Source organism: Filicampus tigris, chromosome 7 (genome assembly GCF_054856515.1).
Source record: "Filicampus tigris isolate MCC_2025a chromosome 7, RoL_Ftig_1.0, whole genome shotgun sequence".
NCBI classification, from domain to species: Eukaryota; Metazoa; Chordata; class Actinopteri; order Syngnathiformes; family Syngnathidae; genus Filicampus; species Filicampus tigris.
In genome coordinates this window covers 25,874,731-25,901,319 of record NC_141223.1, presented here as the reverse complement: position 1 = coordinate 25,901,319, position 26,589 = coordinate 25,874,731, and the positions used below count along the sequence as shown (strand labels likewise).

The window sequence follows — 26,589 nt, the reverse complement described above, 5'->3', positions numbered from 1 at the left end:
CAATAATTTTGGTTACAATTTTAAACACTTTCACCTCTAACTGCCAAGAAACAATGATTAAATCATATAAACACTTTTTCATCTACTGATACATCGATTGGAATTTGGAGTGAAAACTGATCACTTCACAAGGCATCTTACCTTAAAACACGTTCAAAATAAATATTTAGCCATGTGCAAAGCTTTGATGTGTGGTGCATGACATGTATTCAAGATTTAAATAAAATGTTCATAATTGTATCATCTATCATAAATGTATCATAATTACCAGATTGTAAATGTATCATAATTACCAGAGCTGGGCATTTTACTAAAAATTCTCGGCTCGTTTATCGCCTACCGCCTACAGTAAGGGTACCCTTCCGCCGTACGTCCATCCATCCGCCTTTTTGTCCGGCCGAAAAAAATTGTAAGCGCCTATTGGACGGTCCGCCTGTGATTTTAAACAGGCTTCCGTTAGCATTTCCGGATTCTTCGGATTTAAAGATTTATCAGTATAAAAATGCTCCATGTACACACCCCATTCTGAATAATCTGACCCGATCAAACCTGTTGCAATCAAAATTTTATTCTGAACGAGAGGGGTGGTTTACGTCGATTGATAATACGATTGGCGCGCATGAAAACACTTTTTCCGAAATTTCGGCACAAACTGTCTTTACCGTGCACGCCGTGGATGTCTGTGACATCAGTATACGCGTTTCTGTTACCTCCGGAAGCTGAAGCAGAGCAAGCGAAAGACACGGTAGGCGCAAGACTGAACTGGTACATTTGCAGCTCTGTTAGGAAGTGTTAACTCAACATAACAGCGCTAATATATGTGAAATAAGGCTAATGTTTAAAGTAGAAATGGACGGAGCTATGTTTTGTTGACACGGAAGTCGGTACGGCTGCTTCTTCTACTACTATTTCCGGTAGATTTGGTCATCTGCGCATGTCAAAATAATTTGCTCCAATCTTAAATGTGATGCTGAAATTTTGTGCATTTAAACGTAGCCAGTGTCACATACATGATTTCACGCAGTCCGAGCCTTTCGAAGCCCAGTGGTAATACTGGATATTTGTAAACTACTCCAGTCTGTACAGATTCGCTGGCAAATGTCAGCAATAGTTGCTCTTTGTACACATGCGGCCAGTTTCGGTAAACGATTTCTTGTCACTCATCATCATTCAAGACTCCCACTGAATTACACAAATGGCTGATACGACGATTCAGTATGAGTGTGAACTGTGTTCGGTAATTTCATAGGTCATATGTGACAAGACTGGCGGCATGAAGCTCGTTAGTAAAAATCCATAAATTAAGCACGTCTTATTTAAAGACGTAGGGTTCAAAGCATGAGAAAAAAGTAGCGGTTTGTAGTCTGGAAATTACGGTAATGTCTCAACAATCCAGGACTTTCACAAAGGCTGAATACAAAGGCAAATTAACTTTGGGGGAAACTACGCTAATTTTCACAGTTCATAATACTGCATGCTGTTGTCCCCCCCATTGCGACCCACAAGTAGGTGGATGTCATGAGAAACAGGATCATCTCGTAATGATTGAAATCAGGGCAATATGCGCACAACTGTACGTGCGTCTGTAGTACCTGCATATTATACAAAGACATGTTAACTCACCCAGGGAGAAGCCCGCCTTATGGACCAGCCAGACTTTCTCAGAGCCATACCAAGCCTGCTCTGCTGCTATCTGTTCCTCCGTCTTTACCTGAGTGAGAGACAAAAAGTCAGCAAGGCTTCATGAAGGAGAGGAGACAACTTCAAGTCAGCCTGGCGTCTTTCTGCAACAGCTGGTATTTCCAGTTCAATACCAGCCCTAACTAAAGGTGGATCATGCAGTGGATAACGGTAGATTGAGAGTTCATTGAGCAATACATGCTCCTTCAGAGTCGTACGTACAATATGTGTGTGAAAAATCAGACAACTCAATAAGCCACATAAATGATCACATTTGAAAAATAATCAAAGGACATCTTAAAGGAGACATATTTATGCATTATTTCCACAGTTTAAAACAGTTAATAAAATGCCTGACAGTCTTCTGTGAAATTTTTGTGTGAATTAGATGCACTGTCACAGGCAGCTAACAAATTTCCTGTTGTTTATTTCACATTTGATGGGTGAGTAGGCACGCCAGAGGCACTATTTGTTAACAAGGAATTCAAAAGTAAATTTTCCAAAATATGTCCCCTTAAAGTTTAGGCATGATTATTGACAACAAAAAGGTGATTTGGAAAAACATTATTCAGCAGGCAAAATGAGTGAATACAACACAGCACTGAACAGTGATTCGTGATCATGGGACAGATGTGGAGAGATACACTCAGGCATCGTGTAGGTCAGACCTGGGACTGCTTAGAAGTAGCACGAGATGCCTGAAGGAGGGATACAGGGTCCTCTTCCACGGATCCCTTTTGGCCAGCAAGAAGAGGTCAAAGTTTACACATGAGCAAAGAATATAGAAAACATGGGAACAAGCGGAGTTGATCAAATACAGGCAGTAGTTTTGAAATATGTAAAATGTCATTACCAGAAGCAGGCATTTTACTAAAATTTCCCGGTCCATTTATCGTCTTCCGTCTGAAGCCTCACTACCCTTCCGGCGTCCGTATATCCGCCTTTTTGTCAAGCCGGGCCAAAGGGTAATCGCCTATAGGTCGGTCTGACTATCATTTTAAATGATAATCTTCCATTAGCATCTCCGTCGTCCAACTTCAGCCACACCCCGTTAGTGAAATTTGATACGAAAGACTCACCGTGGCATGGAAGCCTCGCTACGGCCAGACTAAATACGTCTCCTTTTAAGGAACCAGAAGCTGTAAAAAAGCCTCACCACGGCCAACGGGAAATGGAAGCCTCACCACGGCCATGGACTATAGACGATTACATAGACGGAAAAAATGCGCTTCCGCCTATGCTTAGACTATCTTTGTTTCCCGTCTATCGTTTATCACGTACAAAATGACCCACTGACCGGTTTTCTGGCTCGGCAGCTTGAATATTCCATTCATACAAATGTTTGTGTTCAAATATACCACTATGGAGTCCGCATCTGTCAGAGGATCATTGTGTAAACGTGTACGTACTGTATAACATGAGATAATTTTTTCATCCCTTTTTTATAGATATGAAGTCCATGCAAGTATCTCCTGTCACCCAATCAGTAGGAGCAGTTATATTTTGTCACACCTGTGTATTACAAAAAGAAAGCTCATGCCAAATGATTAGGACAGAAAATGATATTTATATCATATGATATCATAACCAAACTATCAAGAGAAAAAGAAATATTATATTTTTTGTAAACTGAACACTCTAATACACTTAAAAAAAATTAAGAAAAAAAAGTCTGGGCCACAATATAACTGTGCAATCAGCCCATAGCTACAGAGTGAAAAGATTTTTTTCCTCATACAATAAAGACCAAATAGGAGCAATTTATATTATCAACAAGCACACAGAAAAAAATGTAGTTTTGATAATAATGTGCAGAGTGCAGAGTATATAAATGAGTGCTTTGAAAGCTGAATTAGCGACCAAGAAAATTAAAATGGTAACCTTCAAATGTGAAATGAGCCAAATATAGGAATTACAACAGATAGGAGGAAAGAGGGAAAGAAAGAAGAAATGGTGGCCTTACACTCTGACAAGTCATTCGAGTACAAATTCCTGTAAGGTGGCCCAGAGGAAAGCTGGAGAGCTCTGGTACGTGGAGCGGGTTTGGGGTCTGTGAGGCTACAAGGGCGGCAGATTGGACAGGAGACGAAACACTGACTGGTGGCTCCAGCTTAGCCGTAGCAGCCACAGACAGACAATCACAGCCAATGTGAGCAAAGTGAGTAAGCCAGTGAAAGGGAGAGAGAAAAAGGAGGAAAAGAAAAAAAAACAAGGTCAATATGGAAGATTGGATGAAGAGAATGCAAAACAAAACAAAAATTCAAAAATGTGCAATTGACAAGTCTTAAATACACTGTGAATATGCTTTACGGACATATAAACAAATGACTTAATAGCACTAGTCTTAGAAAAAATTCAAGAGGTGTTTCTCATGTCACTAAATGAGGTAGAAAAAAATGCCTTCACAATTCCAAACTACACCTGCAATAATAAATGTCTTGTTAAAACTACAACTGCATTGTCACATAGAGCCACAATGAATATCTTGCTCTCATTATTTTTAATATCATAAAAACCTGACAATTGAACAGGGGTGGGTAGACTTTGTACAGTATAGTCACTGTCAAATATTGTTTGTGTGAATGCCTGTTTCTTATTTGTAATAGGTGCAAATATAATGCACTTCTAAACTGTTTATATTCTTGAGTAATTGTTTCAACTTTGAGAAGACAATGAAAGGTGAGAATGAACCAGCAACTGAAATATAAGGAGACACAACAGAGAGACTTAGTACTGAAGTCGAGACCAAAGGGATCAAGTCAAAGGGGATACACTGCAATCACGGACGGGAGGCGTGACAGACATTCTGCCTTCACTCTCCTTTGCTCTGTTTCCCTTTCAATATATATCGTACGACTAACCATATTAGGCATAGCAACCACTAACCATATTAGGCATAGCAACCACAGGTTAATTAGTAATGCAAGTTAAGTAGCAATATTCAGTGATGCAGATGCAGGCACAGCTCCAGAATGTTTTCTTGCCCAAGGCTAAAGGTGGGCTTGACCAACACATTAGGAGGGCTAAGAAAATAATTTATGAATATATTTATGAATATCAAGTAAAATGTTGGAGGGGCTTAGCTGGGGCTACATATAACAGGGCTAAAGCCTCCCTGAGCCCCGGTGTAGCGCCATCCCTTGTACTGATGTCAAATCACAGACAGAAAACCAGCAATACAATAGCTACGACAACCAGTGGAGTTCAACATGCTTATTTAGTTTAAGTTTTCAATACTGCATTCCAAAAGAGATGCGGTATGGTGTTTACAATAAACACATCCTAAAAATTTCACTGCAAACAGTATGCAAGAAACTTCACACAATGCAAGTGAGGACATTTACAGGGGCACTGAAGATCCTCATTAGCCGTTTTTGAGCCTCCTCGGTGTGACTGATCGCTGTCTCCTAAAGGTCAAACAGTATCACATTCACTACAAGGGCACTGATGCAAACATTACAAACTAATTTTCGATTACCAGACGGCACAGGTAAAATGATTACCTGCTCAAGTATCAGTCAGCTAGTAGGAACAAACCACGCATCAATTTTATACCGATAAAAGTACCTTCAAAAACATTACCAAACATATCCAGTTGAAAGAACTACAGTATGTAAAACCTTTGGAATTAACTGACTGTCTACATAAATTACTCATAAAATGTAATCTAATCTTAATCTAATCATGGCTCATCTTAAAAAAACAGGTGATCTGTGATTGATCGTTACCTGAGCAACTGTGATGTCATTTTAAGTCAACAGACGTGACAAAATGGCCGCGCCCTGAGATGGCTAAAAACAGGTGCATTTTGCTGCTTAACTCATATTCCACAAACACAATATTAATCAGAATGCCTTGTTTAGACTAGCGGGCCTGAATGGAATATATTCTTGAAAAAAAATGTTTGGGTTGACTCCCACTTTAAGGTAAACGTAATTAAACAATACCTCTTGTTTTCTGACAGCTGAGTGATGAACGGGACTGATTTCTGGTGGAGGAGGCAGTGGGCCAGAGCTGACACTTGGATGAGGACGGTTCGCTTCGGGCAGATTGGCTGACATAGAACATGGTGGCTGTTGCGAGGTCTTTTTTGGGACTGCTGCAATTGCTACATTGCTAGGGATGGATTTTAAAGAAGTTGTTGGTCTAGTGATCGGTATAAAGCCTGGAGGTGGACACAAAGGCGTAGGCTTGGGTGCTGGGATAAAGCCAACAACCCGTGGCAAAGATGTAGGTCTGGAATGGGAGGATTTGGTAAAATGCGGAACAGATTTATTTGAATGCATGCCCGCTTCAGTCACAGGAACTACTGGAGACTGGACTGGAGGATACATATTGCCCTCTTGTGACTTTGGGGAGACTGTATCCTCTTTCACCTCTTCATTGGTCTCAGCTTGCTTGGCCTCCTTGTTTTCATTTCTCTTATCCAATTCTTTTGTTTCCAGATGGTCATCCTTACGTATTCTTGATCGAGGTTCCCTAGTCCTCCCTCTCACCATCAAGTTGGTCAAGCCCCGAGAAATGTCATCTTCTGTTTTGATGGTTTCATGTTTAAAGGAGAATGCAGACATCAAAGGGCCCTTGGACACAGAAGCTGGAGCAGTACCATTTCTGGCTACTTCTGGAATTTCTGATGCATGTGCTGGTGCAACTGTTTCCTCTCCCCCCGACGGCAGGACTTTTCTGACAACACGACGTACTACCTTCACTACTTTCTTGCGAGTCAAACCTTGATCATCTGTAGAGTTGGGCAAGCTGGCACATGGTGCTGTGATATGACCTTTGGCAATGCCATTGACTTTGCTTTTATCCACACCATTTTGTTCATGTTTACCATTCATAACAAGGTTTGGACACACAGAATTATGGCTTGCTTCAGGACTAGCGAATCGCTCTGCCATCTTTGATGATGATGATGATGATGATGATGATGATGTTGATGATGATGGCTCAGGGCTTTTGAAGCGCTCTGGCACTTTAACAGGTGTTCTGACTTTAGGTGGCGAGGGACTCCTTACTCGACCAATGACTTCTGAAGAAGTAACGGCTGGGGGGCTCAATGCCCGGTATAATCCCCTTCCAGGGTCAAGAGCAGAAACAGACTTGGCCCGGTTGGACAGCCCATCACTATCTGACTACTCACAGAGAAGAAAAAGGGGAGATATAAGAAAGAATCTCAAGTATCATGTACTTAACCATGCAGATTTTGATACTGAATTCAAATGCATATCAAACAAAAATCATAGAATGTCAAGTCTTCATTTTATTTTGATAGAGAAATGTAATGCTTTATTATTATTACTATTAGTACTGGTAAACAATTGTAAATTTAATGACAAACCTAACTCACACCTGAATTGTTATATTGTGACTAATGTATCTTACTACCAAATTAAATCACTCACATTTTTGCTGTCTGGCTTGTTCTCCTCTTTGACCTAAATAATTTAATACAAATGAGAGCATATAAAAATCTTACTACTTAGCATTGTCCACCAACCCATGCAAACCACAAAACATGCATATGGCTGTCTTCATTCGCTTTAAGAGAACTAAGACAACTGCAATAAACCCTAAGTTGTTTGTGCAACACTAAGACACATTTAACCACATATAAATGAATAAAATATGCATACGTTCAAAAAATCTCAGATCATCTGACACACAAAGGCCACAAGTGTCCGTGTGTTAATGCAAAACACCATGCTAGGTTAGGTTCCTTAGTGAAATTTCCAAGTGAGACTTCCCTTTTGCTCCCAGAAGGAAAAACGAGATGAGAATGCCATGTTGGCTGATCTGCTGTCATGGGCTGTGGGGTCAGGAAGAATGTGAGAATTAAAATTAAAATAAACCAGTAATATATATATAGAGATATATATATGAATCCCCGCTAAACACTCCTCCATATTTGAAACAGCTTAGCTGCAGTGCGGCCATAGTCACATGACCTGGTCCTGCCCGCTGATTCGGCGAATGATCACTTCCTCCTCCTCTGCCGTCAATACACACTGATTTTCAGCATTTCCTCATACTTTGCAGTCGTCGGCTGACTCGCTTTTTGAGGCAGCATTAATACTCGATAACGTAAAATTACACATCGTGAAAGCAAGATTGTCGATGATATCGAAGACGATATATATTGCCCACCCCTAGTATCAAGCTGTTTTTTTTTTTACGCTGAAAAGTCAAGGTACAGTACTGGTATCCCATGCAACACTAGCCCATATGTATAATGAGGCTCTCTGCGGTAATAATTAAAAAATGTTGGCTGTAGTTTTAATAAATGAATGCTTTAACGTGATAATAGTCATTCTTATTGAAACTCTTAACTTAAGGTATGTTCCCTGTAAAAGAAATTGGGTCAGTTGAATTTACAGAATAGATGCACATTAAGGCACATGGTCAGGATGGTACAACCTCTGCCTCAATCTGAGCCACGAAAATCTGATCGACAACTAACTGATTATGAAATTAAGCGATAACGATAATTATTTTGATAATGGACTAAATTTTCATCTTATTCAGCAGAAAATATTCACTGATTTCTGTAGTCCTCCGTGAAAGCAGACTGATCACGTTTGTGTTGAATGAAAATAAAACATTTGCTTTTACATTGCAAAACAATGATCAGCATTTTTTCCCATTTTCTAACATGTTACGGACCTCTGTCAATTTGAAAATATGTTCTGCTTTTAAATGAAGAGCTGGAAATTAAGATGTTTTGTTTGTTTTTTGTTTTTTTAAATCTGGTTCATCCATAATCACCAATATAATTGAGAGATTAATAGATTAAAAAAAACTTTAAATCCCAGGTGCTTACATTGGTAACTGCCACACAAGTCAGAAGGATAGCACTTTTTGCTTGAACTCACCCATTTTTAATTTAAACAAAAGTAATGGAACACGTGTCAGACTGGCAGTGTTGTACCTGAGTTCAATGAACGAAAATTGAACAATTGAACATATTTTGGGCGAATGTGAACTGAACATAGTGGTGTCTGATGAACGTTTTTGTGAACACGCTCATTCTGGCGTCTGTCAACGGTTTTAGAATGGCAATTCATTTTTGTACCAAGAGTGCAAAGTTTTGTTGGTTGTCCAGCTAAACACGGTAAAAGGGCCTTCGTATGTAGGGGAATAAATGCCTTATTTGGCAACCTAACCCACCAAGACTCTCACAGCCGCATGCTTTAACCCATTAACCCATTAAGGCCTAAAGCGCCTTTCTCAACAGCTCCCCAAAACCTAAGGTCACCTTTGGAATTACCCTTGAAAACCTGAAGTTCTCCCAGAAATTCAACACTTTCCAAATGAATATCTCAGCCCCTGTAGCAGACAGAAACATAATTCCAAAAGAATTAAAGAGCTTAGACATGTGGCTTTCACACAGGCAGAATTTATAATTATTTACTGTTTCAATCGAAGATGTAAAAATAACGTGTCAGTGCAAGAGAAGCACTATTTTAACTTTAAAAAAATAAAATGCAAAAAGTGCAAAAATATCGCTGGTGTCTGGACAAAACCTCCTACTGTATGTCACAATTTGGTCAATTTTTTCACAAATCAATATATTACTGGTCACACCTGGGTGTTTTTTTTTTTTTAATGTAAAATATTGAAAACAGCTTGCTGTGTTTGACGATGCAATGTTAATGATTGACGAAACGTGCAGTTTTTGGGGTCTCCTAAAAAGTGATGATTTTGGAGGTAAGAGGATTTATGACCTATACTTTCTATACTGCACCTGTATTTTGTTGGTTGCTCCTATATTTGTGTATATTGTGAAAATTGCTACAATGACAATGTAATTTCCCTCACAAAATGAACAAAGTATCTATCCATCCATCAATCATTTTATCTAAGCAATAGACAACAATAGAACAAACCAAGGTCCCATTCAGTCAGGCTAAATCCTACTGATCTGAAGGAACAGCAATTCATATCCCCTCTTAAAACGCCCCTCCTCCCATTATTATGAAGTATTATTAGTCACAAACAGAAATACTAGCAGTAGTTACTAGCATATAAATACTGGTTTATGTAATACCTCTATATATAATAATAGTTGTACTGTTTATTAGTTTAGCGGTCTGGGTCAGTGGGTTTTGTTAGAGGTTAATGAAAAGCACGCTGACTAAGCAGCTTAATTTTGGATTTGACAGAAGTAGTATAGGGCTGTCTGCCAGTTTGGAAAGACCAGCTACATGAGGTGATGCTGAAATAATACCATCGGCATCATCATCAAGGTTTATGATCCTGGGAACAAGTTTCAAGTGCGTGTATGTGTGTATGTGTGTGCGTGTGTGTACGTGTATAACGTCAGACCAATCTCAATGCATTCATAAACTTCAACCGAACTCTAACTTCCAGACTGCTTTTTGTGATTTTTTTTTTTTTAATGTCTGATAGGTTAACACTATTATGCATATTGTCGTCGCAGTCCTGTGATGACACTTATGTATATTTTTTTCATTTTCCTTATTTTTATCTGAATGGGGCTTCCACGTTACAGACACCGCATTAATGTGATTTTTTTTTTTTTTTTAAATCCAAAATTGGACATACAGTAAGTGCTTTTAACAAGATTATCTAGTTTTGAGCGGTTTTATTTTTCTCGAACATACTGTATTAGGGTACAAGACGACATCATTGATCTATTACAATGAAATAAAGCTAAATAAACTAACCGTAAATGTTGCAGTGATTGATTTTTTTGGTCTATATTATATTTACAAATAAATGCAATTCATTTTAATTCATAGTCCCATTCATTTTCTATCTGGACTGGTTGTGCAATCGTGGCCAAGGCATTGAATGAGAATTGCTCCATGTCAACATAATGGAAGTCAGCTATGTGGACCAGCACACTACAGATGGTTTCGCAACTAAAGTATAACGTCCCCATCACTTTTTAATTCATTCACAAGACTAAAACAAATTCAGCCAAAGAGGATACGCGCTACAGAAACTGGATGGATGGAAATTAAAATACCCCCCCTTAAGAAATTCTACAACCGCGGTGTAATTGCTGCAAACGGGACAAAAAAAAAAAAGACTGATGAGTCACATCCAAAGGTACAAGCAGCTGCCTCATGTTGACTGAATGTTGGAATGCTTAATGTCCATCAGTGGTTAACCAGAAATATCTGCCTAAAATGACTGGCCCTGACCAGATGACGCTCGACAGCGCACATAAATAAAATGGAATCATTAACTCATTCACTGCCATTGACATATTAATTTGTCTTTTCACAGGCCAGCCATTCAATCCCAGATACGTATTCATACTTTGTTCCCAATTTTTTCAAACGTTCGGGTAAAAGTGGGTCTGAAAATGTCTGGCAGTGAATGAGTTAACCCATTAAGGACGGAAGCGCATAACCACGTTCCTACCAGTAGCGCCGGGAGAGCTGTTGCGTCTTCCTACCCTTAATGCAGAGAGAGCGTACACATTTTAAAAAAATTATTTAATTATACCAATAACCACCTTAACCAATAAAATGCATCAGAATATACACGTGACGACGTCGTAAGCCCGCAGAGGATGTTCCGGAATTCTTGCGAGTTATAATGGCGGTCGCCCGTCGATCGCGCGAGCTCTGAAATGAGTAATGTCAGTGATATAGACGACGCGCTTGTGGACTTTGAACCAGTAGAACCAGTCGAACGTGATATATAGTTAAGATATGTTTGTAAACAATGACAATATAGATGTCTTAGTAACAGAATAGAAGATGGTAATTACCACTCGATTTTTTACATTAAAAATAGTCCTTCTTTTGCACTGACACTTTATTTTTACATCTTCGATTGAAACAGTAAAGATTAATAAACTCGGGCCTGTGTGCAAGCCACAAGTCTAAGGTCTCAAATTCTTTTGGAATTATGTTTGTATCTGCTACAGGGGCTGAGATATTAATTATTTTGTAGGTGTTGAATTTCTGGGAAAACTTCAGGTTTTCAAGGGTAATTCCAAAGACCTTAGGTTTTGGGGAGCTGTTGTGCAAGGCGCTTTAGGCTTTAATGCGTTAAAGGAAGAGATCCCAGGTGCAAGAAGCAACATATCAAGGCACATCCATTTTTCATGAAAATCAATATTCTTTTAACGTATCATGATTACATCTTAAAATACAGATTGAATTAAAAAATATTGAGGATCATCTTTTTGGGCCAAGTATGTAGAGCACACAAGGAATGTGTCTGTGGTAGTATGAGCAACACTTGTTTTGCAGTAACAAGCACCTGACAAACAAAGACATGACACATAACTAAACAGGGTAATAAATAAAAGAAATGAAGTATGAGGAGCAAGTTAAGTATAGAGAGTAATAAGTAATAATAATAAGTAAGTAATAATAATATAAAGTAATTTAAAGAAACGGAGTTGTGTTATAGCACACTCCAATATCAACACCAAGATAAAACATTTCTAACCCAAAAAATCATGTTGAACAGTCCCCAACATTTACATATACTCCAACTGTAAAAAAAAAATAAATAAAAGTGTGAGCGATCCATCCTGTTATTTTCCTGTTAAGAAAATGACTTCCTTGAAGTATATTTCATTATAATCTGACGAAATTCTTAAAACGTATCACATTGTACAATAAAATCCTTCTTGAACTGGCTGTACAAATTAACCTTTACAATCTTACAGACACCAATCGTTACCAAATTTCCCAATCCAACCCACAGCGCGTTATCGAAAGGAACTTCTGAATCTCCTAGGAGCAGAGAAACCAACTCGAGGGTAGATAGTTTGATGGTTAACATACTAATGGGAAGAGAAATGGCTGCTGGTGTTCGATACTACTTTCAGAATGAAAAGCCATGCAAGCTGACTACTTCAAGTAACTATTCTAAAAATAGCGTCACCAGAGTTCATTATATTTTCAGAAGACCTGTACTTTTTATAAACTAATTTCCAAAAGGTTACCTGCTAGTGAAGTAATTCCACAAATCCAGTTTCTTCAGAGGTCAGATTCAAAATTAGTAAAACTTTCAAAGCTGGGAGCAATACGCGAGACAGAGCACAGAGAGAGCATGCAGGACTGGAGAGGGTGAGAGCACTGATAGGCCGGCTATTCCTGACCCCGGACAGACAGGAGATCTGGGGACAGCTGTTGTGATATGAGGGTGCCGAGTAGGGGTAAAAATAGGAACCTCCTCTCTTCAGGCCGAGCAGGTCTGCATTGAGCAACCCAACACCCACGCAGTCCACTTGGCAGTGACACACCACACATGCTGCGACACTACAGCTGGTGTCAGCTCAGCTGCTACTGAGCCTGCACGTGAGTGTTTGGGTGCAAGTAAACCAAGGCAATACTATCTTATTAAAATTAGGAAATTAATGGGTTGCATGCCTTCATGTAGTCAAAGTTAAGTACAGGTTGGACCTTCTGTATTACTAACGCAACGAAACCCAAGTCCAAAAATGCAGTAAAAGTGGCACTTAAAGGGGAAGTCAACCCCATTTTTTTTAACGAATATGTTCTATGCAAGCCCACTAGTTGAGACAAGGCATTCTGATAAATATTGTGTTTGTGGAATAAGAGTTATTCCACACGTTTTCAGCCATCTCCGGGGGCAGCCATTTTGTCACTTCTGTCGACTGAAAATGACATCAGAACTGCTCACGGCTCAGGTAACGACCAATCACGGCTGACTTTTTTTCTGAAGCTGAGCCGTGATTAGTCGTTAACTGAGCTGTCACGTTTGACTTGCTCGCTAAAATACTGTGTGTGTGTGTGCGTGAGTGCGTTTATATTTGTTGGTTCAACTCGGCGACTGTATTCTGAGTGTGGGTGTTTAAGCTTATGTTTAGCGTGCTTGCGCAGTCACCAAGTTTTCCTCGTAATCTATATGGCTCGTGGTGCAACAGAATTGCTCTTCACGGTGACCGTTTTGGCACATCTAACAATGTTATTTCCACCGACGCCAGTCTTGTCAACCCCAAACCATTTACAGGCTACGGACGACGTGGACCTGCGTCTCGCTATGAATCCCTGCTCGACACTCCTCCATATTTGAAACAGCCCGGCTGCAGTGCGGACAGAGCCCCGTGACCGGGTACTGCCCGCTGATTCGGCGAATGATTATCACTTCCTCCTCCCCTGCCGTCAATGCACCCTGATTTTCTGCATTTCTTCATACTTTGCGGCCGTCGGCTTTTCGAGGCAGTGCTAATACTCGATAATGTAAAATTACACACTGTGAAATCAAGATTGACGATGATATCGATGACGATATACCGTATCTTCCGGACTATAAGTCGCAGTTTTTTTCATAGTTTGGCTGGGGGTGCGATTTATACTCCGGAGCGACTTATATGTGAAATTATTAACACAATACTGTCATGGCTTGTTTGTGCTGACTTGTATTTATGATGTTTTGTCTTTTAGTGGGCGGCACGGTGGTCGACTGGTTAGCACGTCTGCCTCACAGTTGAGAGGTCGTGGGTTCGATCCCGGCTCCGGCCTCCCTGTGTGGAGTTTGCATGTTCTCCCCGTGCCTGCGTGGGTTTTCTCCGGGTACTCTGGCTTCCTCCCACATTCCAAAAACATGCATGGTAAGTTGATTGGACTCTCTAAATTACCCCTAGGTGTGATTGTGAGTGCGGATGTTTGTCTTTGTGTGCCTTGCGATTGGCTGGCGACCAATTCAGGGTGTCCCCCGCCTACTGCCCGAAGACAGCTGGGATAGGCTCAAGCACGCCCCGCGACCCTTGTGAGGATAAGCGGTATAGATAATGGATGGATGGATGGATGTCTTTTAGTGCTAAAGCGCCTGCAGAGGGAGGCAAAACATCATAAACACAAGAGTTACTTCTATATCATTTCACATGTTATTGTAACCCACATAAAGAAACATAAGATACATCCTAAAAGCTATTAAAATGCATGGATAATTCAAACGGTTAAAGTCTAATGTTTTGTTAAATAAGTAATTAAAATAGTACCGTACGATCAAAAGACAATTTGACTGTTAAGGCCTTGCTAGTTGAGGAAGCCAGCTTATCCAAACAGCTAAACATTCACAAACAAACTCCACAGACTCTAGGTGTGCAGCGAAGTTGCCTGTTTATTGTTTATTGTGAAACTGCACAAGAAACAGAAAATACTATTAATCTATGCATTACATACACATGTATTTTCATAGACATGAACAAGATGATCCAATAATGTTCATCCTGTCTTCTTATTCGTTAAATGAGTTTCAATTTTCTTTTGTTTCTACAATGACAATGATCTTTCCATTTTTTGTGAAGAGAAACTCCCTTACCCTGCTGACAGTTTCGGCTGTCACTTGCAGCCTTCCTCTGAGCCTGTCACTGCTTCCACGTGACGTGTACAGAGCAAAGTAATACAATACAATTTTGTTTATATAGCGCATTTGCGGGGGGTTGGAGCGCAGCCTTGATCGGGTCGGAGGGCCTTATTTTGAAGATTCCCCCGACCCGGTCAGCTGTTTTTAGACACGTCATATGGAAGCAGTGACAAGGCTCCGAGGAAGGCTGCAAGTAACTGACGAAACTGTCAGCAGGGTAAGAGAGTTTTTTCTTCACAAAAAAATAGGAAGATCATTGTCATTGTTGAAACAAAAGAAACTTGAAACTCATGAACAAGATGAGCCTATGCTAACGATTAGCGATAGCAATTAGCATTAGCGATACTTATTAGTATGTTCAGTCAACAACCTACAATCATCCAATTCAGCTCGTATATAAATGTCATTACACACAATTGTCTAAGTTAGTTTCAAACGACGATTGAACAAGAATGAACCACAAACAGGCAGACATGCTAACAATTAGCAACCGCGGTTAGCATTAGCGATAGCGATTAGTGTGTTCAGTCAACAACACAGTACAACCAGCCACAATTCAGCTCCTATATAAATGTTGCATGCTCGTTACACGCAATTGTCTAAGTTACTTACAGGCGATGGTTGAACAAGAATACACCACAAACAGGCAGTTGCCGTGCCTATGGCTGTGTGTGTGTTATCATGCAGACACACATCTAAGGAGGAACACACTCAGCACAATGGAGACGAAGACATAATTACGACCAAATACATAGATACTTTTGGAGACTTGGAAACATTCTACATGGTCGGGGATAAATAAAAGACTTATTTAATCGATCTACAACTGTTTTGGTGAGTTTAAAGTTATCTTACCGTAACTTTCTTGCATGCTACATGTAGCATCATAGCTCGGTGGAAATTATGTGTATTAAGTGCACTTCCTCCCAAAATGCGACTTAAACTCCAGTGCGACTTATATATGTTTTTTCCCTCTTTATTAATGCATTTTATGGCTGGTGCGACTTGTACTTATAGTCCGGAAAATACGGTATATCGCCCACCCCTAGTCCCTACTCACGACACCGATTTGACATGCAGAAAAGCCCAACAGCATGAAAAGCCCAACAGAGGGTCGTAACATCGAACAGGGTTCGATGTTACGACGGTGTTCGCTACATCAATGAGATGGCGCAATCAGATGCGTATGCAACCCTGCATGCAACCCTTCAGTCTGGATATATTTTTCAGCTGGTAAAAGGCTGTTTTAGAGATTGATTGTATAGGATTGCTGACAGTCAGGTATGAGTCTATCAGCACCTCAAGACTTCGGACTTAGTCTTTGGTTTCTAAAACCGTGGCTCCAGGTGTTTTCTAACAGCAATCCTCTTTTCTTTATTGCCGAAGACAATTACCTCTGTTTTGTTTTGGTTTAGCTGAAAGAAATTTTGGTTCATCCAGTTGTTAATTTGCTGTAGACAGTGACACAATATGCTGATTGAACTGGTGTCATTTGGGGACATTGATATATATATAGCTGTGTGCCATCTGCATAACTGTGATAGCCAACATTGGTGTTCTGAAGCATTTGATCCAAAGGTAACATATACAGACTGAACAGAAGGGGCCCAAGGACTGATCCTTGAGGAACCCCACATGTCAAGGCCATCCGATCTGATTCAAAACTTCCAATGGTCACAAAGGTGGAAACTCCTTTCCTCTAAGTAAGACCTAAACCATTTTAGGACTGTTCCATTTGATCCCACCCAAGTTTCCAACCTGTTCAACAGTATGTTATGATCAACTGTATTAAATGCTGCACTGAGATCAAATACGACGAGCAAGGACACCCTTCCCTGCGTCAGTGTTCAATCTTATGTCATTTAGGACTTCGATGAGAGCTGTTTCTTTACTGCGATGATGTCGGAATCCTGATTGGAATTTATCAAAAAGTCCGTTTGAGTTCAAGAATTTGCTGAGTTGATTAAAAACCACTTTCTCAACAATCTTTTAATAAGAAGGGAAGGTTTGAGATGGGTCTATAATTTACTAACAATGAGTCATCCAGTGTTCTCTTTTTTAGAAGGGACTTGACAGCAGCTACTTTTAGGGGTATAGGAAACTTGCCTGACTGAAGTGAGCAGTTTATTATTCGCTGCAATTAGTTAGAACAGAATTCAATTCATAATAGTTTTGAAAAAGTCAGACAGTAATAGTCAAGGCAACTAGTTGATGGTTTCAGGTGCTGAACCAAATCTGTTATTGTTTTTTTATCCACTGTATCAAATTCTGTCATGGTAACCAAATTATTCCTGGGTGATTTTAAGTGCTGCATCATTTTGGAATTTTGCTGGTTTGTGATGATGTTTGACCTGATGGATTGTACTTTTCCACTAAAGAAGCAGGGAAATTCATTGCATTTATTTGTTGAGAGGAGTTCTGGCGTTATTTGATTTGGGGGATTTGTGTGTTTGTCAACCACAGCAAATAGAGTGCGTGTATTGTTCAGGTTCTGACTAAAGTGTTGTCTTAGTTAATAAGCTATATTACCAACTCTTTGTTAAAATTACAAAGACATTGTAAAATTACAAAGACATTAGTATTAGTATTAAAATTACAAGAAATGAATTGTAATTTTGTCTGTTCTCTTCTCCATTTATCTATAAAACACATTTTATATAGAACAAATATTTAATGGATAATAAAGAAAATAAAACAACTATTCAGTGGAAAATTGTCATTCCAAATATCTGTTCGTAAAACCAGTTTTCAGGGAATGTCCACGGTATGCAAGCAAATAAGTGTCCATTGTTAACTTACAACTTGAGTGTACAATAATATTGTGTTCATAAGAAACAATACAATAGATTAAGAAAACATAAAGCCCTTAATTTCTGGTTCATTTAGTGTGCTTCCTGTTTTGTCTTCCTTTGTTTTAGAGAGAGATACACATGCCATACCTTTATATGTAGTCCAATCATCATATTGTCGCCATCAAAAAAATCCTGACCCTTTTTGTTTCATTAGCTCTATGCCTACTCGAAAAAACAGAGATTCACAAGGCTGTTGTATTTTGCCCCACACAATATTGGTGTGTGGTAACATTGCCTTCCTGTTTGAAACTTTCATGCAGAGAGGAAGGAGCCTCTGCTTAAAAGAAATCAACTTGCAAAAAATGGAGAAGTACAACAAAGAAAATTAAATATTCTACTCCCTACCCTAACATATATGCAGTTCTTCCAGAAAAATGAGACAACCTTCAATATTTCAGCATCTTGTATAAAGTTATTCCTAACTTGATGTATCTGTTAGTTTTTTTTTTTTTTATGTATTATAACTTTGTGCATACGATACAGCAGTTAGTTTGCAAACATCAGACTCAGCTTCAGAAAAGTTTGAATTGTTGTTGTCATCTGCTCCAAACATTACAGGGTAGTGTTGTTCCCATGCCATTTTTTGGCCCCAATACCGATTCCAATACCCAGCTGTGCCGATACCAGACTTTTGAGGAAAAAAAAAAAAATATATATATATATATATATATATATATATATATATATATATATATATATATATATATATATATATATATATATATATATATATATATATATATATATATACATATATATATGAGCATTTTTTTCTTGTAATTCTAAAGAACTGCATACTCACTTGGATGTAAAACCATTGCTATCATGGCTTCGTCAGACTTAAAAACCTTTGTGAAACAGGAAAAAATAAGAAATAATATACACAAGGTATCTTTGAGAGAGATTGTGTCGGATTAATTACAAAAGCTATAGGACATTATTATAATAATAAATATATAATATGTTTTGAGAATTGATGACAAATCGCAACAACATCCGCTCCCAAATCCACTTTCAAAACCAAAAACAAGCAGTAGAAAAATCCAACAAGTTCAACTCCAAAATCCAAAATTGAGCAGGGTTTGTTGTTGCGGTCCATTCCCCTTGTTCATGCTCGCTGCCGCTGCAGCCGCCGCCGCAAGCTCTTGGTGCTTGTTCACGTTTCATCCTCAAATGTTTTATCAGGCTTGACGTATTGAACCTGGCCCCTTTCTTCCACCTCTTGCAACTTTCACACCGCAAATTTTGCACTTAGCAGTTGACGTCGCTGGAGTTTCTATGTTGAAGTAGTTCCATATTGCCGACATTATATCTCATGTACCCCACTGTTTTTTTTCATTCAACATGAACAAGCAGCCCCGCCATAAAGAGAGTTAAGAGTGCCCGCTCTTGGCCAATAGCGACGGCTAATACTGAACAGTCACCACACACCAGTGTCGTGAATGAGCAAGATACAAGGCGCTGCTGCGCGTTCAATGTAAATTGAGCAGTGTTTGTTGTTGCGGTCAATTCCCCTTGTTCATGCTTGCTGCAGCCGCCGCCACAAACTCTTGGTGCTCGTTCACATGTTTCGTTCTCAAATGTTGCATCAGGTTTAACGTTTTGAACCTGGCCACTTTGGTTCCACCTCTTGCAACATTCGCTCTAGCTGGAGTTTCTATGTTGAAGTAGTTACATATCGCCGACATTATATCTCCTGTACCGCACTGTCCCCCCGCCACACACACACACGAAAAAGCAGCAGGGAGCAAGATACAAAGCGCTGCATTCAACGTTCTTTACTAGTACAGCATCGGGAAATGGCATCGGCACGTTATTTGTAAGTACTCGCAGATACCGATACCAGTGTTTTAATGTGGTATCGGGATACTTCCTGATACCAGTATCGGTATCGGTACAACACTAGTAGCAATACTGTCAAAAATTGCTTTCGAATTTAACGGAGGAGGTGTGGTGAAACATCGTTCTGGCACAGTGTTCTAAAAAAAAAAACATTTTTTCATTGGTTGTCTTGTTGTTACTTTCTTACTTCAACAACAACACTGACCAAATGACAAATGTCAAAATAAAGTAGTTCTAATTAGATTGTAGCTTGGGTGTTTTTAGCCAACTACTCTCTTTGCCATTCATGTAGTCTTTTCATACCTTCAGTAAATACTGCAATACTCATTCATTCATTCATTATCCATACCGCTTATCCTCAAAAGGGTCGCGGGCGTGCTGGAGCCTATCCCAGCTGTCTTTGGGCAGTAGGCGGGGGACACCCTGAATTGGTTGCCAGCCAATCGCAGGGCACACAGAGACAAACATCCGCACTTACTGCAATACTGTATTTGTAAATTACAGTCTTGAATCATGACGCTGATGTTATTTCCACAAATTGCGTGGAGCACAGAGATACGTACTGTAATGTCAGGAGTTGATCGAAATAAAAGTGTGGCCTTTGCTCAGCGCACAAATAATTCTCTTCAAGGGACAGACAGCAGTAATTCCAATCCAGGTGGAATATACAATTTAGACATGTAACAGACTATATTACATGAGCAGCCATCTGTAGTGTTCAGGTTTATTGACTCAGTTTGTGCCTTGTTATTCGCACCAAAAAACCTTGAAAGGGCATCCGGCTGCATAAAAACACACATACCAAGTTTACTCCAGAAAACTACACTATCACCTACTGCAGCCAAACCACAAGATGGAGCTAAAGAACCAGGAGAAGACAAGCATGCAGTGGGAATTCCTTCAACCACACAAAGCCTCCATTATTTCCCAGCGGCTGCCATGATGTTCAGTGGGGAAGCAAAAGTGAGTTAAAGGCAGACTGCAAATGTACTGTAGACTACAATAGGTATAGAAATGCAGAAAATAAAAGCTGACAGAAGAAGCAGTGGGTGTTGTTCTCAGTCAAAGTAGGAGATATAATGGGTGTAGGTTAGTTGAAAGAAAAGGGCGGGGCAGCTTGAAGGGCAAGGCTCTGCAGTGATGTAACAATTACCATCATACAAGTGTTAGGTCATGTTATGTCACGTGAGACAGCCTCATGTATGACATTTCTAAGTTCCAAGTGTTTTTTACCAAGGGCAGCATTTACATAGTGATTGCAGGCTCCAAAAAAATTATGATGCTTATGGAAATTAAAAGCCAAAGTGACACCACTTGTTTGGCATAAAAAATCTGTGTTTCACACCTGCTCCATAATAGTAGCTTCAGATAATGTATACGTGCCTTTGGGTCATTTGAAAGTGTGTGTATTTGTTTGTGTTTCAGAACATTCCTGCTGTTTACTATTTCTAATGTGCAAAAAGTGCTTGGTTGTTGATCAAAATATAGGCTGCAATTTATCTGTTATCAGGGGCTGAGGGGAAAAAATTGGCTAACTCTGTTAAGTCGATCACAAAAACACCAGCGTATTCGAGAGAACAATTGATTCTAAAAAAAACTGTAAATGACAGCCCTACTATAATCTATTAATTTTTAATTTAGCAATATCGTGCTAAAACTGACAACCATCATAATTTTGGTCATCCTAATTGGGATGTGCAATTTTCAGGCTTTTCTAAGGTGTTTGTATTTGTGTGTGTGCGTGGGGGTGTGTGTGCGTGTGTGGGGGTTTGTGTGGGTGTGTGCAAGTGCATGTTTTTCCATGCCTCAGCCCTGTAGCCAATTGGCAGATTTAGGTCAGACAGAGTGCATGTTGCCGCATGCAACATGACTGCAATCACTCAGTCTTGAGAGCAAACAACAGTTTACACCATAAAAGTGTCAAAGAAAAACAACAAACACTATATTTTGTACTTAAAACTAAGAAAATTACTTGATTATCATCGGCCACGCTACATACAGGTATTCTCTAACCATCAAGGTTTAGACAGCTGATTTCAACCAACAAACCAAGTAAACATTCACAGTGCAGTGTGAAAAAAAGCAGGTGAACCTCTAGGCTAATATGGACACCAAGAACTATTTACGGTAGTCAAAAGACAGTCGACCTAGAGCACAAACAATGTGATGTGATTGGAGGTGATGGCTAAAGATGCCGTGCCACTTCAAAGACACACACCAGTTTTGTGTATAGTAGCCACCGCTATTAAACATGTGAGTGAAAAACCCTTGAAAAAGGGGTTTCTAATTGCCTCCAAATGCCACAAATTGGCAGCAAAGGATGTCAAACGGAGATGAGTCAAATGACCATAAAAAAGTGGTTGAATCATATCTCTAGAAGTTCAAATGGTCAAACTGGAAAGGCACAGAGTCAAAGAATGTAGTTCACCTTCAGGGGCCTTGCTAGAGTGCCCATTTTATGTGCCCATCTATCGCAGAAATCTGCAACTTATAGTAGGACTTTTCAAATCAGGGTTTCATGCTGCCAATAATCCATAAGTGAGATCCACCAATTCAGATTCTGATCAAATTATTAACTGTATATTTTTCAATTTATTTCAGATCTGCAACTAACCATTATTTGAACAATTGATTAATCTGTCTGTTTTTTTAATTAATCGATGAATCAGATTAAAATAATAATTTCCATCCCTTTATTCAAATACAGCACATTATTTCAAATTGACAGTGCATTATGCACAAACAAATTGGGATTCAGGTACTGGTTTGGCCTGTAACAGCAAAGATGGCAAATGTTGAGCATTGTTTCCCCAAGTGAAAACAGATGTTTGCAGATGTCTTATTAAAAACACACAGATAAACGGAATGCTTTCATGGAGGACTACAGAAATCAGAATATTTGATGATTTGCTGTTTAAGATTATTTGTAATAAAGGGGAGTACACTTAAGAGGATGAAAAGGAAAAAAGAACTCGCTACAGTACATGTTATTTATTTAGCTTTAAGATCTCTTTAATTCACAATAGCTTTCATCACGAGACGTAAGTTACGTGAACTTCCTGTCACGCACATTCAGCCAATCACAGATACAACCAGCAGGCATGCGTGGTGTTTTAACTGACATGGAAATATGTGCGTTGTTGACAGATGCACTAAACTTTGGCTAAATGAGGATACGAGATAGACTTCGGTCATACCGAACGTGAGGCGAACTATTCTTGCGATGCTATTGCATAGAAGCAGGGTTCTAATTAACTTTTCTGACCACCAGCCCATGGGGCTTCTGACTTTAAGTTCCCGGCCGATTAGAATTTCCACTAGCCGATTTTATTTAATTATTTTTTTTAGCTTCAGCTCCGCTGTTTTTATCTACCGCCCTCAAACCATCTCTGCTCGTTTCTTGTGCTGGTTGCACTCTAGACTGTAACATCAAATTCCGGCACCCGAGCAGTCAGTGGTGGGAAAGTTCCTTTTCTTCTTGAACTAGTTCAAAGTTCAGTTCGAAAATTCTAAAATGAAGTAATTCAGTTCATAATTAAATAATTTTAACTAAATTCACCGTTCCGAAAAAAAATGTGTTCATAATTTTTTAAAACTATATGTTGCTGCAAACCATTCCTTTCAAATACTGGCATTTCTCCTTTGAATATGTTGACATGCAGTCAATAACTGGGGTTATTAACTGCATGTAAACATAGTTGTTGTAACCCACTCAGTCGACACTAGTGGATAGCTGCAACTTTCACCCTACAATCACATGAGGAAAAATGTATTGCTTGAATGCTCTTTTTCTAAATGAGGAATTAAAACAAAAACAGGACTGTAGTCTTAAATGCAAGTACAAACACAATCTAACATTGGAACCAAGCTGGGGTAGGATGAACAACGACCCACCTGTGACTTCCAAAGTCAAAGTTCAGCTTGAAATGAATCTTTTCACAAAAAGCTTTTTTTTAATTTTTTTTTATTCAGAAACAGAAAAAAATGGTGAAACTTGGCTATATTCTAGAGAAGAAAGATTTTTTGAGGGTCTAATCTTCCATGTGGTAGGTATGTAGCTGTAGACCACAGTATTCTTTGTGCCTTGAAAGATCAGTTAAATATTTTAAAATGGCTCGCAAGGTGGAGTTGACTGCTTAGAAAATGGCTGGCATTTGATAAACACATTCGTCAAACAAATAGGTAACGGCTACTGCCTTTGACGAATAGGGATGGCCGGAGTAATGTCTTGTGCAGTGTTTTTCAAACTTTTTTGAGTCAAGGCACATTTCTTTCATTGAAAAAAATCCCATGGCACACCACCAGCTGAAATTGTGAAAAAAAGCTTATTTTAACAAGTGTTATATTGTTAATATAAGCATTTTTAACATTGAGGAATAACGTTATATTATAGCATCTTATAAACATGCGTCACTAATTCCCTTGTCTCCAAACAAAGACAATTAGCTACCTACTGCTGCTGTTGCTACCTACTTGTATGGAAGAGTACTACAATGTAGTGACTACATGATTGTGCTGCCAGGCGCTAGACCGCACAGGCACACAAATTAGATAATTTCCCACAGCACACCTGAACAATCTCTCGCGGCACACGGCACAGTGGTTGCAAAACACTGGTCTAATGCATATGTAATGTCCTATTGATAGTTTAAACATGCTGTAGTGCAACGCCTGCTAAAAGTGGAAGTCAACCCAAACATATTTTTTTCAAGAATATGTTCTATGTAAGCCCACTAGTACAAACAACGCATTCTGATAAAAAATTGTGTTTGGAATAAGAGTTAATCCACCCATTTTTGGCCCCCCCAGAGGTGGCTCAGGTAACGACCAATCACGGCTCACCTGTTTTCTGAAGCTGAGCCGTGATTAGTCGTTACCTGAGCCCTGAGCAGTTGTGATGTCAGTTTCAGTCGACAGAAGTGACAAAATGGCCGCAACCAAGATGGCTAAAATGGGGTGGATTTTGCTGCTCAATTCATATTCCACAAATGCAATATTAATCAGAATGCCGTGTTTCAAATTGTGGGCCTGCTGGGAACATATTCTTGAAAAAAAATGTGTTTGGGTTGATTTCCTCTTGAAGGAGAAAACATATTTTTTGCTCAGAGGGACATAGATTTGACCGTCATCCACATAGCAGTGGAAGGAAATACAGTGGTTTCGAAGGAAGGCACTCAGGGGCAGCAAACATAACGAGAACATCAAGGGCCCCTGTGGAACCCCATACGATAGAGGGGCAGAGCAGGACTGAGAGGAACCTATGCTAACAAAAAAAGTCCTGCCAGCCAAATAGGATCTAAACCACTCTAGAGGTAGGTGGAGAAGAGGTGGTGGGGGTACTTGAAGGCACTTCAGGGGGTACTTGAGGTTTTAAAATATGTTTAAAAAGTAGCTGCAATGCCGAAAAAAAGAGCTTGGTTACAGCAGCTGCTTCCTTGCCACCAAGGATGATCCTCAGGAAAGCACAAGCGCAAGTGTCTTACTAAATGCAAAAAGACTCAGTTTAGTGCAACAATGAAATGTTCAGTGTTGACACTTGGTAATGCTGTCAGTCTTCTTTTTTAATTATTAAATAGATATTTTCAGACAATATTTTTTTTAAATTAAGTTTCAGGTTTCTTTTGGAGTACAGATTCTTACTGTGATTGCAAAGAAGGACACTATATTGATAATTATTCTTGTGTGCACAAATTTGAATAGTTAAATAAGTTCTCATTTTTAAATTACATCTTTTGCATTTCCAAATGTTCTAGAGATATGACTCCAAATGGAGTTCAATAGTTTAATAAATCAGACATTGATGGCATACCACGCTGTTTTAAGTCTTTTTGCTTTTTCATCCAAAACTGCTTTGTGTTAGTTAGGGGGTACTTGGCTGAAAAAAAGATTTCACAGGGGGTCCATCAATGGAAAAAGGTTGAGAACCACTGTTCTAGAGTATGATACAGAGATGTGTCCATGTCCCACACGAAGCAAACATCTAGTTGTACGTAAAACCCTGCCTGGCACAAATGTTGAACATGGATTTTTATTGCCGATTAAATGATGGACAGTATGATTTGTAACAGCTAAGTCAGCGGTCCTATAGTTTAACAGCAATGTATTTGCAATCTATATTTTGCTGACAATTGTTGGGAAATGACTGAACTGCCATTCTCATTAGTTTTGCTGTTAGTGATAAACAGAAAGCAGTTGAAGTAGAGTTGTAGTTTTTAATCATGTAAATCTGTCACTCATTGTAATGTAAAATGAAAGGCTACACTATGCTGATACCATTATGGTGGTGAACAAAGAGACTGTTATAAAGTGTGCCCACTGACTGACAGAAGCCTCGGGGCTTAGGTCAGCTGAGGGATGACAGAAACGACACTGTTCTATTCAGTGTGCTGTTTTCCCAAACGGAAACTGAACACTAAATAAGCTTACTGGCACTTGACATCTGTTGAAATGGAGCCTTTCAAACGAGTGGCTGTATGCCAGGGCTGCCCATTACGTCGATCGCGATCAACCATTCGATCGCAAGACATTGTTGGTCGATCCCATGACTTTAACTAATTCACAAGCGTTATACTATCTATCTCTATCTCCATCTGCACATAATTTTTTCATGCGGTACTCGCATGAGTACCAGGAGATTGTCATGGTACTCACTAGTGGGCCAACGGATCACATAAGTCACGGTTCGGATCGGTCATGGATTTTGAGTCACGGATCAGATCGTTTTGTATGACCTAAATAGAACTTTGTCTTAATTCCTAACTTTTAATATGGCCATTTAGGATTTAAGAACAAAATTTAACGCAATTTTGTAAGTGGTACAGTGTATACTGCCAGACATGTGAGCTGTAGGAATGTTTTCTTACAATTATTAGGCAAACCTGTGATCAAT

At 39.3% G+C, this 26,589-nt stretch overlaps 2 protein-coding genes across 4 annotated transcripts in view; both read right to left on the bottom strand.

The window, feature by feature from the left end:
• LOC147145377 (unconventional myosin-XVIIIa-like) overlaps nt 1–26,589 on the bottom strand; it is a 135,361-nt gene that overhangs the window by 84,739 nt on the left and 24,033 nt on the right. For 2 of the 3 annotated variants that reach the window (XM_086036572.1, XM_086036571.1), the window contains 2 exons: nt 2,349–2,414; nt 1,624–1,711 (listed from right to left, as the gene is read on the bottom strand). In XM_086036572.1, the coding sequence (XP_085892698.1) occupies nt 1,624–1,711; nt 2,349–2,414 (154 nt within the window). Of the gene's footprint in view, nt 1–1,623; nt 1,712–2,348; nt 2,415–26,589 lie in introns of those variants that run through there. The other variant, XM_086036573.1, reaches the window with a different exon arrangement.
• On the bottom strand, nt 4,998–13,704 carry LOC147145378 (uncharacterized). Its single transcript, XM_086036013.1, has 5 exons — nt 13,653–13,704; nt 12,773–12,900; nt 7,086–7,118; nt 5,628–6,815; nt 4,998–5,087 (listed from the first exon to the last, which is right to left on the bottom strand). The coding sequence occupies exons 1-5, from the start codon at nt 13,702–13,704 to the stop codon at nt 4,998–5,000; spliced, it is 1,491 nt and encodes a 496-aa protein (XP_085892139.1).

Coding starts and splice junctions, on each gene's coding strand:
- LOC147145378 (XM_086036013.1), bottom strand. CDS start 13,704: ATGGAGGAGTGTCGAGCAGGGATTCATAGCGAGACGCAGGTCCACGTC. Junction 7,119..12,772: donor AGATCTCCTGTCTGTCCGGG/GTCAGGAATAGC, acceptor TAAATTATTTAG/GTCAAAGAGGAGAACAAGCC. Junction 6,816..7,085: donor ACAAGCCAGACAGCAAAAAT/GTGAGTGATTTA, acceptor CTCTGTGAGTAG/TCAGATAGTGATGGGCTGTC.